The sequence below is a fragment of the Typopeltis vanoorti genome, chromosome 1, assembly GCF_054136105.1.
Source record: "Typopeltis vanoorti isolate ZY-2024b chromosome 1, IOZ_Tvanoo_1.0, whole genome shotgun sequence".
NCBI classification, from domain to species: Eukaryota; Metazoa; Arthropoda; class Arachnida; order Uropygi; family Thelyphonidae; genus Typopeltis; species Typopeltis vanoorti.
In genome coordinates this window covers 88,218,126-88,230,661 of record NC_143549.1, presented here as the reverse complement: position 1 = coordinate 88,230,661, position 12,536 = coordinate 88,218,126, and the positions used below count along the sequence as shown (strand labels likewise).

At 35.0% G+C, this 12,536-nt stretch overlaps 1 protein-coding gene across 5 annotated transcripts in view; it reads right to left on the bottom strand.

Moving 5' to 3' along the window:
• The window catches only part of LOC150110185 (protein fantom-like), a 588,918-nt gene that overhangs the window by 138,333 nt on the left and 438,049 nt on the right, over positions 1-12,536 (bottom strand). For all 5 annotated transcript variants that reach the window (XR_016548253.1, XR_016548255.1, XR_016548256.1 and 2 more), the window contains exons 29-30: positions 6,705-6,870; positions 1,239-1,312 (exon numbers count right to left, since the gene is read on the bottom strand). Coding sequence is in view for 2 of the 5 variants with exons in the window: in XM_090391966.1 (XP_090248092.1) it covers positions 1,239-1,312; positions 6,705-6,870 (240 nt within the window). In the remaining 3 variants the exon portion in view is untranslated. The remainder of the gene's footprint in view (positions 1-1,238; positions 1,313-6,704; positions 6,871-12,536) is intronic.

Sequence of the window (12,536 nt, the reverse complement as noted above, 5' to 3'; positions counted from 1 at the left end):
CACATCATCTACATACTTAGCCAGATGGAAGGTTTGAGAAGGCTGAGTCTAAGGCTCGTTTTTCAAAATCTTCCATATAAAAATTGGCAAGAGGGGGTGATGGAGAGGGGGGGAACCCATGGCGGTTCCTTCTATCTGCTTATAGATTTTGTTCTTCCAAGAAAAATAACCAGAATAGATGGCAAAAGAAAAGAGATCTAAGATGGCAGAAGGAAAAACGTTTTTTTCAGAGGGTTAAGGTATCAATTAAGGGAATATTTGTAAACAATGAGGAGATGTCAAAGCTTACCAATATGTCTGTGTTATTTAAGGTTAAATTTTCTATGAGGGTTTTGAAATGGGTAGAATTTTTTATATAGGATGTGGAAAGTCCAGTGAGGAGGGTCAGAGAGTTGGCCAGCTGTTTTGAGAGTTTGTAGCAAGGTGAGTTAGTGGAATCTACTACAGGTCTTAGTGGGGAATTGGGTTTGTGGATTTTTGGTAAACCGTATATTCGAGGGGGTTGTAATCCCTGAAGATGTCTCATTGACTGAGAAGAAATATAGGAAGAATTAAATTCTGTTTTTAATCCTTTCTGAGTGCTGTATACAATCCATTAAGCCTCCAACATGATGTCCTCACAGCACTTAAGCCTCTACACACGGATAATATCCTATATACACGATAATGATGACAAACTATTTCCATTTTTTCTTATGGGTTTGCTATACTGAGAACTGAATGCAACTTGAACAAAAATGACTATATGAGAATTTCCAAATTTGGGGTGCCTGTCTGTATTTTGTCAAAGAAAATGATTCCAAATATAGTTACCAGCAGTCGTTGTAACAGTTTAGAGTTTAGAATTGTAGCTGAAGCAATCATGGGGTATGAGAGCAGCACATTATATCTGTAAACTGCATGTCCTTTTTTTTTGCATGATGAAATAGCTGAGTTTTTAGGGGGAAGAACCCCTGCCACCTCTGGTTGGAAAAATCCTTATAAAGGTCGTTTATGCCCTAGACAGGATTTGAGCCCAGTTTTTTTTTCAATCGAAGGGCACTGTCTGTACAATACTGACTGAGCTAGTTGCAACTAGTCTACAACTATGAGCAGTGCTGCTCTGATCTTAAGTTTAGTTTCTCTTGTCATTTAATGTCATATACAAAAATTTACATTTATGTATGTAATTTAATTTTATATTCCAATTTGCATGTGCATGTGGTTCAATATTACTAATATCATTTGCAACAACTAACTTCATTGGTAGAGCACTCCTGGTGAGATGGCCTTATTGCCTTTGATGGCGATATACAGCTATCAGCTTTGCTATCTGCAACAAAGAAAATATAAAAATATTAAAAAATCATTTTCATATCAAACAAAAAATAATATAATAAACACGTACAGGATAACCAACCCTAGGGACACACAGGGTAACCCACCTCCAAACATAAAAAGAAAAGAAATTGAAAAATAAGACTATATATATATATATATATATATATATATTGAAATTCAATTAAAATTGGATATACAGTAGATGCACACTATATTACTCATCACTATAATTAAAGTATGCACTACAGAAAAGCCCTGGCTTAAGTCATATAAAACCAATGCTATTTTAAGTTCATTATTACAAATAGAGCCTCCATAGCTGAGTCAGTATAGACAAAGTCCTTTGGTCAGAAAGACCTAGTTCGATTCCCATCCATGACATTAGGAACCTTTATCAGGTCTCTCTCGATTAAAGGTGAGTTTAGCCGGTCTCATACTGAGGTAGAGGGTTTTTTCCCTACCAGGAAACTCGGGTTTTTTGTCCCTCAGAATGGACAAACTACCCCAGTGAACACACACACGGATCTACACCATAAAAAATACATACTTAATCCCTCATTAGGAGAGCTCAACCCATTCTAATGGACAGGGGAGAAAAGGGTGAGGATCCCACACAAAATAAATAAATAATTATTACAAATAATAAAAGATGAAAAACCTTCCTACAGTGAGCTGAATTTCCTAATAAATAATGTCACAATCAGGAGACAAAGGAAATAGAGGGATGTATGAAACAAATATATATGTATATATATACATATATATGAAACAAAAGAAAATCATGGGAAATAAAACAGAAAATGATAAATCATGGGAAATGAAATAACTTTATGGGAAACAGAACAAAGGAAATTATTATTATTATTATCATTATCAGTCACCTCCAGAGAGTCCAAATACTCATCAAGGGAAGGCATCTATTCTACAACTCTATCTCCACCACTCACAATCCACCAACTGACCACAACTACAGCAACGCCACCTATCGCCACCACCGCCACTGGTATTTCCTCAGACAATCACAAACATCCGTGCCCACAGAGGGATTCGAACCCGCAGCCTTTTGGCTGGAGAGCAGATGCGCTAATCACTCGGCCAGCCAGGCTAATTATACATTATTATACATTATGGAAATTATAAATTAAGGTAAGAAAAAGAACACATTGGAGCCATACATAAATCACACAAAATAACAACATGAAAAAAGTACAAATGCAAATAATAACAGGAAGACATAAAAAAGAACTAGAAGAGTATTAAATTATAAAAATCTAGTTAAAAAACTTTCAATTTCGAAAGGTTATATTAGCCTAATGTTTACTGATTTTGTATCAGTAAGATATGTGAGTAAATGGTTAGCCAGAAGAGAGGAGTTTGTGAATGTGTTTTTTAAAAAGCCTCACAGTTGTGGTCACTGGGAAAGATTTTTCCAAAGAGAAAATGTGCAGGAAATGAAGGCACAAGATGAGAAGTTGGCTTGATGAGTTTGGAGCTTGATGAGACTGTAATAGGTGTCAACTGGCAGATGCTCATGTTCATATATACGAGTATAGAAAAGTGGGAGGATGATAGTGACCAGTTCAGAGGAGCAGTACCCATGAAAATACTTATAGAAGAGACAAAGCAGCAACAGAACATTTATGAGAAAGTGACCAGAGAGAGAGAGAGAGAGAGAGACAGGTAGTAGTGAGGGAGGAGGTCATCAATTAAATGAATTGTTCACTTTCGTACAGTCAAGTATTCTAAGGGAAGTTTACCGTGCACTACCTCAAATGTGGGAACAGTATTCTAAGGTTGAGCAATTCGAGTTTATAGTGTGTTAGGAGTTGAGCTTAAGAGAAGTGTGGTTGGGAATGGAAAAAGTATACAAAGTTTTTTGGAGGCTAAAGAAGCTATGGACCTGATGCCAGGATAAACTGGATGTGAGAATTAACCCAAGGAGAGAAAAACTAGTCCTGGTTGGCAAGAGAAATATTGTCAAAAGTCAAGGAGAAACTTGAATGGTCTTTCTTTCTAGAAATGAGACAGGACTGTGTTTTGATTGTGGGATTAAAATTCAGGGTTATCCTCACCCCAACTTGAGAGTGGATAGGAGATCAGTGTTTAGGAGACTTCTTAAAGAAGACCTTGAAGCACACAAGTTATCTGAGCAAGGTTTTGAAAATGAAAAAGAGCAGTGGAGAGGTACTGTCATCAGTAAAGCTATGAATAGAATTGGATATCAGGGAGAGATCATTCACATATAGTAGGAAAAGCTTAGGTGACAGCACTGAGCCCTGGTGTACACTAGCCGATTGAGAACTCTGATGAAAGGAAACCATCCAACATAACTTACAGTAATGGCCAGAGAGGAAGCTGCCAATCCATTAAGAAAGGGAGGGAGGAATACTGTAGAATGGCAGCTTGATAAAAAGGTGATGATGTCAGACTCCATCAAATGCCTTGAAAATATCAAGAGCAACCAAGTGAGTTTTCGTGAACTTTTCCATGGCCTGGGTCCAATGGTGATTCAGGCTGGCAAGGAGATTTACTGTTGAACAAGAGTTACGGAATCCATATTGATGATCATTAAGAAATTGGTGGGTCTCGAGGTAGCGAAGCAGTTGGCTATTTGTTGACTTTTTCTTTTATTTTTGAGAGTATTGAGATCAGCAGCATGATGTTTGACTTATGTCTTCCTTTTTTTCAGAATAAGCTGGACAAAAGCTTGCTTCCAGGCTGTGGGGTATATACTAGATGAGTATGATAACTTGAAGAGACAATACCAGATAGGTGTGAGTTCTGGAGCACTTTTAGTACAAAACAAAGAATACAAACGGGACCATGAGACTTTTATTGATATCAAGTTAGCTGAGGATTTTTCCGATGTCCTCCTGCTGAGATTTCAGAAGAGGCATACTGTAGATAGTTGGTGGGATGGCAGGAGTTCTGTCTTGATCGTCTATGCAGGAGTTGGAAGAAAAATTAGTCCATATGTGGCCTAATCAGAGTTTTATACAATCAAACAAGAATCTCCTTACTTCTATAAGTCAATGTCCTCCATATCACTGCCAGATATGTTTGCCAAACATTGATAAGATTGTGAAAACAATCTTGGCAATGTTTCTTCTAAATTTTAGATCCTTGTCCACCATTAACCCAAGATCTCTTATTTCTTTCATCTCCAATAATATATCCCCACCAAGAGTAAATACTACAGCCCATCTTTGTTTTCCAAATTTTAAAACCTTACATTTTGCAACACTGAACTGGCATCCCCCCACTCTGCCTATTCACTCAATCTATTCAAGTCTTCTTGTAAGGCCAGAAACCTACTCTACTCCTCATAGTTCACCCCAACTTTGCATCATCTGCAAACAACTGAATATCCCTATCCAAAATACCCCAATATCATTAACATAAAGGTTATGCAGCAATGGTCCTAAAATAGACCCCTGAGGAACACCACTAGTGACTTTCCTCTCCTGAGATACTGCCCTCCCATACACAACTTGCTGATACTTACTAGATGGCCAATATCTAATGCAATGCACTAGTCTAATATCCACCCCCATTCATTCTAGTTTGACTACCAACTTATTATATGGTATAGAAAGTTTTTTACCTTGGGTTTATTATATGTTAAAGATACCAAGAAATTTTATACTTGGTTTTAATCCTTTTTTCCCAAGGAAGCAAAACAATGTTTTGTGCGTGAAACATATTCACATCTGAGCTACTTGTATATAGAGGCTAATGACTTCATATCACTTGCCTTAGTATGTATCCCATAATGCAAAGCAAACCCCCCCTCCCTTTGGACATGTACAGTATAATGCTATGCATAACTGGAAGGGCCACTACTCAGACTGGTTTCAACCTTTATCGAAGTCTCATCAGTGGGAGCCAGACCCGGGAGAGAGAGAGATACTAGGGTGGTTGAAATAATGCAGAAGTCATATATATCTCATATACAAGTATACAAAAGGTGCTCAACCTTATTAATAAAAAGCTATATAAATAAAATAAAATAAAGGTCTGTAACAACACCCAACTATGTATTTAATCTTGTTAGACTCCACTTCACATCAGATGGCTTCAAACTCACTGACATGAAAAATTGTTACTAGTATTTCAGTTAGGTCTCAACTCTAACTGGAGTCAAGACATTTGATATCATTAGCAGCATGTCTCCTCCCCTTTATCCTGTCTATCCTTCCTTAAAATACTGTACTCTTTGCATTCAATTCCAGTTAGCATGTCTGCTTCTGATAGCCAAGGTCTCATTAATGCCTACAACATGAGATTCCAATATATTAACCAAGGCAATGAACTCTATTTCTTTGTTTCTGATACTCCTAGCATTCATGTACAGACATAATAAATTACCTGCCTGCTCTTTTGCATACACTTGTCTGTGGTCTGCATGACACAGTTCGAAAACTTGCAGATCTCTGTTCTTATCTAGTTCCTTACTTATGCAGTCATCATTACACATGTTTGATAGGTCTGAATCGGACAAACAAAGCATCATTTTCTCTCTCTCTTCATAATCATTTCCATAATAAAAACCATTCCCATCATTAACACAGTTACCTAACACTGTTACTCTTAGACACAAATTTTCACGCTTCCTCCTATCAGAATTCGGTTTCCCTGACTCTCTTTCTTAGTTGTTATATCAATTAATAATTTTTCAAGACTCCTGATGCCAAATGCATTCAAGTGTAGGATGTTCCTCTTATACAAATTCAATCTTCCCTCAAACTCACTCCACACATTCAAAAAGTCACATCCATTCCTTTTACACAGCCTATGCATCAAATAATTTGCCATCATAGCCCTTCTTCTTAATTCACTTTCTCACTCTTCATTTTTGCCTCTTCCGCCAACCTCTTTTATGTCCTCTTTCATACTGAACTTATCGCTAGTTAAGTCATTAGTGCCTACTAATATACTTGTATTTAATAACAAACTAGTTTTGCTATATTTTGCTATCCCAGAAAAGAGATATGGGAAGGAATTTTCTAGATATCGGTAGAGAAAAAATGGGATTTTTTTTTTAAACCTTACCGAGTTTAAGTAAGTATAAAGGTAAGTAAATTCAGCAAGTTAATTTCTAAGGAGCCAATCTAGTCCATGTTTAGGAGTCAAGCAAGAGTTATCCACTTCATCCTGTCCAAATTATTCATTTATTTGCTATAACAAGCTACTAAGTCAAAATAATTGAAAAGTGGATGGTTTTTTTCTTATACAGTAATCATCCAATGAAACACAACAATATTTTCCATTACAGATAAGTTAATACTAAACTTTTCAAAATATAGGAAATTTTGAAGGTTACATCTATCATGTCTGCAATTGAATTACTAATTGAAATTTGGTACTTTTAATTATGCACTTACTGTGGTGTTTGGGACTGAGGGCAAGTAATGAAGTACTAGGCTTTGAAGATGTGGCAGAAATAAGTGATTTTCTAACTGGTGGTTTTGGAGGAGTATCCTGCTTTTGGCTGATATTTTCTTTTAAAGGCAAAATCTCAAGAGGTTCTTTCTTATCTGCTAAAGATTGCTGTGAAATAATTGTAAATGTAAAATTAGCCATTAAAAACAGAATGTAATAAACAATTTATACCTGACTAACTTAACTAATAGAAAAAGCAGAAGAAAACCAATTAGCTCTCTGTTTAGCCTTTATTGATTATGAAAAAGCATTTGATTCCATCAAAACTAATGCAATAATCAAAGCACTCCAGAATTAGGGAGTGCCTGGAGAATATATGGACCTCCACCAGGAAATATACCACACTGCAGCAGCAACAATCCAACCTCACATAAGTAGCAATAAAATATCAATTGAAAAAGGTGTCCAACAAGGAGATTCTCTATCGCCCAAAATCTTTACCGCAGTCCTTCAAGAAATATTTAACAATATAAACTGGACAAACCTTGGTATGAAAATTAATAACAGAAACTTAACACACCTAAGATATGCAGATGATGTCATAATTTTTGCAAACACTCCAGAAGACCTTAATATAATGATAGAAGACCTATATCATGAAAGCAGAAAAGTTAGCCTAAAAATAAACAGAGAAAAAAACTAATATCATGTTTAATCATTTTGTAACACCACCAAAAAACATAATAATAGAAAACAATATCTTGGAAAGAGTCTCTTCATATACATATTTAGGTCATCTCATTGATCTAAACTGTGAACTCCAAAAAGAAATAAATAGAAGAGTTCACCTTGACTGGAGTGTATTCAGAAAATTGAAAAGCATTTTTCAAAACAATGATGTCCCACTCTGTTTAAAAAGGAAGACATTTAACCAGTGTATACTTTCAGTCACCACATATGGTTGTGAAACTTGGTCTCTAACAAAAACACTGATAAATAAACTAGCAACAACTCAAAGAAAAATGGAGAGGCTGATGCTGTGCATCACATTAGAAAATAAGAAGCAAAACATCTGGAATAAGATGCGAGACTTGTATCACTGACATCATTCTTCACCACAAGCGACTAAAATGTAAATGACATCTATCCAGAAGAGAAGAGGAGCGATGGACCACCATACTAACAAACTGGATTCCAAAAGAAAGGAAATGAGGCTGAGGACATCCTAAAAGAAGGTGGAGTGATGAATTGTCAAATTTTGTTGAAAAAAATTGGTCAACCATTGCCAAGAGCAGAGAAAGGTGGAAAGAACTGGAGGTGGCCTTCGTCCAGCAGTGGACAGAAAATGGCTGAAAAGAAGAAGAACTTAATTATGAATACTTCTTTTAATGTATTCAAACAAAATAATTATACAGCATTTAAAAAGAAAGATGAGTCATGTTTTCTTTTTAATCTTTTGTCAAAATATTAAGAAGCCTTAAATTTCGAAATGAAATATAACAGAGTAACAATTTTAAAAGTGAAGAATGTGATAACTAAAAAATAATGCTGAGCGCCTCCTCACATATGTTAAAGAAAGACAGCAGGTGAAAGAACAAGAATCGTATAGTACCAGTTTTAGATGCAAAGTTTGAGAGCAAATCGCTGCAATTTTACTGAAAAGAAGGGAAGATGATCACCCAAATTTCAAAGAAAACAGATTTAAAAAAAAAAAAAAGAAAGATCACTTAATAGGCCTTTGTGTCAAAACTCAATCAAATGACTTGGAAATATCAATAACGACCTTTTGATTTTTTCCACACTTTTCTATGGCACTTGTCCAAAAATGAGTGAGAAGAGTAAAATTAAACTGCCATAAAAATAGTGGCAGAATCCATCCATACTGGCAAATTACTCAAGATGTTCCAAGGTTGTGAAGAAGAAGATTAGTAATAGATTTCTCCAGTATTTTTAAAGAGAATGAAGTGTGAAGAGCAACAAGATGCAAGAATTCAATGCCCTTTGCAAATAAAAAATAAAAAATAATAAAAAAAGTTAATATAAACTAATTGTGAACACATTTTAGGAAACAAATAACAGTGGAATATGAAACATCAACTCAACAGAATAAACTTTCAGAACACCTGGAGAAATTCTGTCAGGACATGGATATGATTTGTATGCAAATTGGATAAAATTTTCTTATCTCCTTCTGATGCAAAGAACAAGGCATAACTGAATGCTGCATGTCTGGCACTGGAGAAAACATAACAAGCCAAAGATTGGCATTTTCTGTTGGTAATGAAAAGAGCAAAGTAACAGAATCAACTGGATTCAAAGAGGACACATAGTAGGATAAAAGTTAAGATCAAAAGCTTTGGCAAGACTTTTATTTGAATATAATTCTAATCTTTAAAGGTACCTGTGGCATAATTTTAAAACAACAAAATTACACGATAACCAGAGTAATAAAGTATAATGAAAGTATAGATATTTCATACTGAAAATAATAGTACATCATCAGTGTGTAGAAACAACTAGCAAATCAAAGAACAGGAATAAAAGTACATACAACAATCAGTTTACTAATTAAAAAACGGTGAAAACCGATTTTAATTAGTAAACTGACTGTTGTATGCACCTTGTATTCCTATATATCTTCAAAAATTATGGAAACAACTACCATATTAGAATAAAACTTCAGTTTAATATAAACCAAAATAATAACTTGACGTTTTGACCTTCACATTAAGGTCATCATCTGGAGTACACATATATATATACAAAGCAACAAGCTGCACTACAACCTACATGGTATGCTGAAGTTACATTGATTTAGTCAACCACTAAAACTACTGGCCTAACCTCTGGTTGGGAAAAAAAAAAAAAAAAAAAAACTTATTACATCAAAGCTAGAGTCCTGTTATTATATTATTATCTATTAAGTTACAAAATTAAATTAAGCTAAAGAGCAATATGTCACACACAAAAAAATTTTTTTTTCCCTTATACAGTAAAACCCCTTTTTTATACTTTTCAGGGACTGATGGAAAAAAGTGTAAATAGCAGGAAATGTAAAAAAACATTAAAAAAAGGCTAAAAGATGACTTACTGTTAGTATGCGAGTCTACATACTAGATTACAAAATTGAATAACTGAAAATAAATGAATTTATAATTACTTACATTTATCTATTTAAAAAAATCTTTAATTGTTAATTGTTTTTGCTTATCATTTTTTTTTGACATAGCACCAGATTGCTTTGCATTGAGTTCAATGCTTGACCTGTTTTTTACTATCATGTTCAAAGTGGACGGAGAGTCCAAGATCTTTTGCTAAATGCACACGTGTTTGGCATGCCAATCTACAAGTCACAGAATTGCCATCTTTTCTTCTATCGAAATACATTTTCTGTCTTTTTTCTCCATGTTACTAACATGGATAATCCACTACCACAACTTGAAAGAAATTTTCACATGCTAAATTATGTAGTAGAAATTCTGCAATATCAGTTCGTACTGTGATTGAAAAATTATGGTATCGCTCATGACTACATTACTGCTGCAAGCATGCAAGTCATCATGATGACAGAAACGAAACTACAGCCAAAAGCAACGACATCTGGGAAAGAAATGCGCAGATTTCCAAAGAAATCAATTGGAAAATCAGTATTGCCATTCAAGAAAAAAATGCAAATCACGGGAAATAATGTCCACATCAAGTTGTTAATGTCAGGAAAACAATATATCGTAAGAATAGGCCTTAAGATGGGATCAACGGAAAATAACATAAATGGCAGGAAAACGTAAATTGAGGGAACTTAAAAACGGGGTTTTACTGTATAACTATACATATAAATTAGAACAAACCAGTATGAATGATGGCCAATGATTATTATTATTATTTTTATTATTATGTGACACCTCCAGGGAGTCCAAAGACTCATCAAAGGAGGGCACCCACTCTACTATTCTCCGTCTCCACCACATCATCTACTGCCCACTACCACCACTAGTATTTTCACAGACAATTACAAATATCCATGCCCAGTGGGATTCAAACTTGCAGCCTTTTGGCTGGAGAGCAGATTCGCTGACCACTCAGCCAACTAGGCCAGTTGGCACCCCTTTTCAGCCAATAAAAGATGAAAAATTACTTAGTCAGGGTTAGCTGGAAAACTTGAACTAAGAATGGGTTGAATGTGTGCCATCCAAATTCTTGGGATTTTTAAGCCATCATTATTATTATTAAGATTAGGTCGGTTAATCAAAATTTCAGAGGCTCCATTAAATTTCTGTTCATACCAGATTTTTGTATGATGTAAGGAACAAAAGCATGATCTGAGAGGCCTGCTTCACCAAAATTATTAAATTTAATGTGTTTTTGTGTTCTTTTTTATGGATAGGGATTGTACATCCAGTTTCTCCAATTTAAGGTAATTACAAGTGCAATAGATACAATATACTCCAGGGTAAGCCAATGGGGGGGGGAGAGGATCCTTAGAGAAGATGAATATGTTTTTCAGTTTTATAGGCAGAGTAAAAGTAACATTAAGATTATAATGATGTAGAATTCTATTAATTTTTTCTGATAACCCTTGAATGTATGGGATAGCTATGGTTTTACTGTAATCTATATTATTTTTTGATGAAGTTTTATGAAGAATTTTATTAATAGTATTTTTGCTATAGCCATTATTTATAAATGTATTGCTAATAGTTTGTAAATCTTGTTTAAGAGCTTGTTATAGCTCTGTTTTGAAGGTGTTCATGACTCCAAGTTTTTGCAAAGGATGGTGATATGAGTTAGCATGTATATATTGCCAGTATGTGTAGGCTTGTGATAAACAGTGAAGGAAAGACTGCCTGAGGGAAGACGTGTAATCAATATATTCAAGAAAGGAAGTGATTTCTGATTTTCAATTTCAATAGTAAATTGTGTGCGCTCATGTTGTTTGTTCAGGTAGCTAAGGAATGTGTTTAATGTTTGTGTGGCCAGAATAACAAAAACATCTTCAGCATAGCTAAGCCAAACTTAAAGTATAGGAATCTAGAGCATGTTGCTCAAAAGTTTCCATATAAAAGTTAGCAGTTAGGGGGGGGGGGGGATAGTGATGAGCCCATGGCCATACCTTCTTTTTTGTAGGTAAAAATTATTTTGCCATATGAAGTAACCAAAACATAGTATGTAGGCAAAGAGAGCTGTAATGCTGGGTGGATATTTGTTCTGTAAGAGAAGAATTGTCACTGATTTGGGCATTCATGAAAAGGACAGAAACGTCAAAACTGACCAATAAATCATCTTTACCGAGTGTTATGCTTTTATTTTTGTTTATGAAATGTTGTGTGTTCTTTATATAGGAAGGGGGGGGGGGGAAATGACCTACTGACTCCTTTAGTATTCATGCTAATTTCTTGGCTAAGTAATTAGGGCTGTCTATACCCTCAGCTATCTAGCCAAAGCAGAACTTTATGTTTGTGTATCTTGGGAACACCATATTTCTGGGAGAACGAGCATAATGGGGTATTAGTTTTTTAACAGTGGCTGACGGCCAAAAAAGTGACAGACTTAAGTAATTTCACAGTTTTTTTCTTAATCCTGTTAGTCAGATTATAGTTTACAAGTTGATAGGTGCTGGTATCAGAGACTAGTTGATTCATCTGATAGATGTAAGTTGATCTATCAAGTCATTGAAAGCTAATCAAGATAAAATTATAACAAAATCAGACAAAGGCAATGCCATGGCCATCCTTGATAGATTTTTCTTAATTTCTTTATAATACGCTCTTAACACCCTACACCAAACTGATTGGAAAAGTATTTGTTCCTTACATCATACAAAAACCTGGTATGAA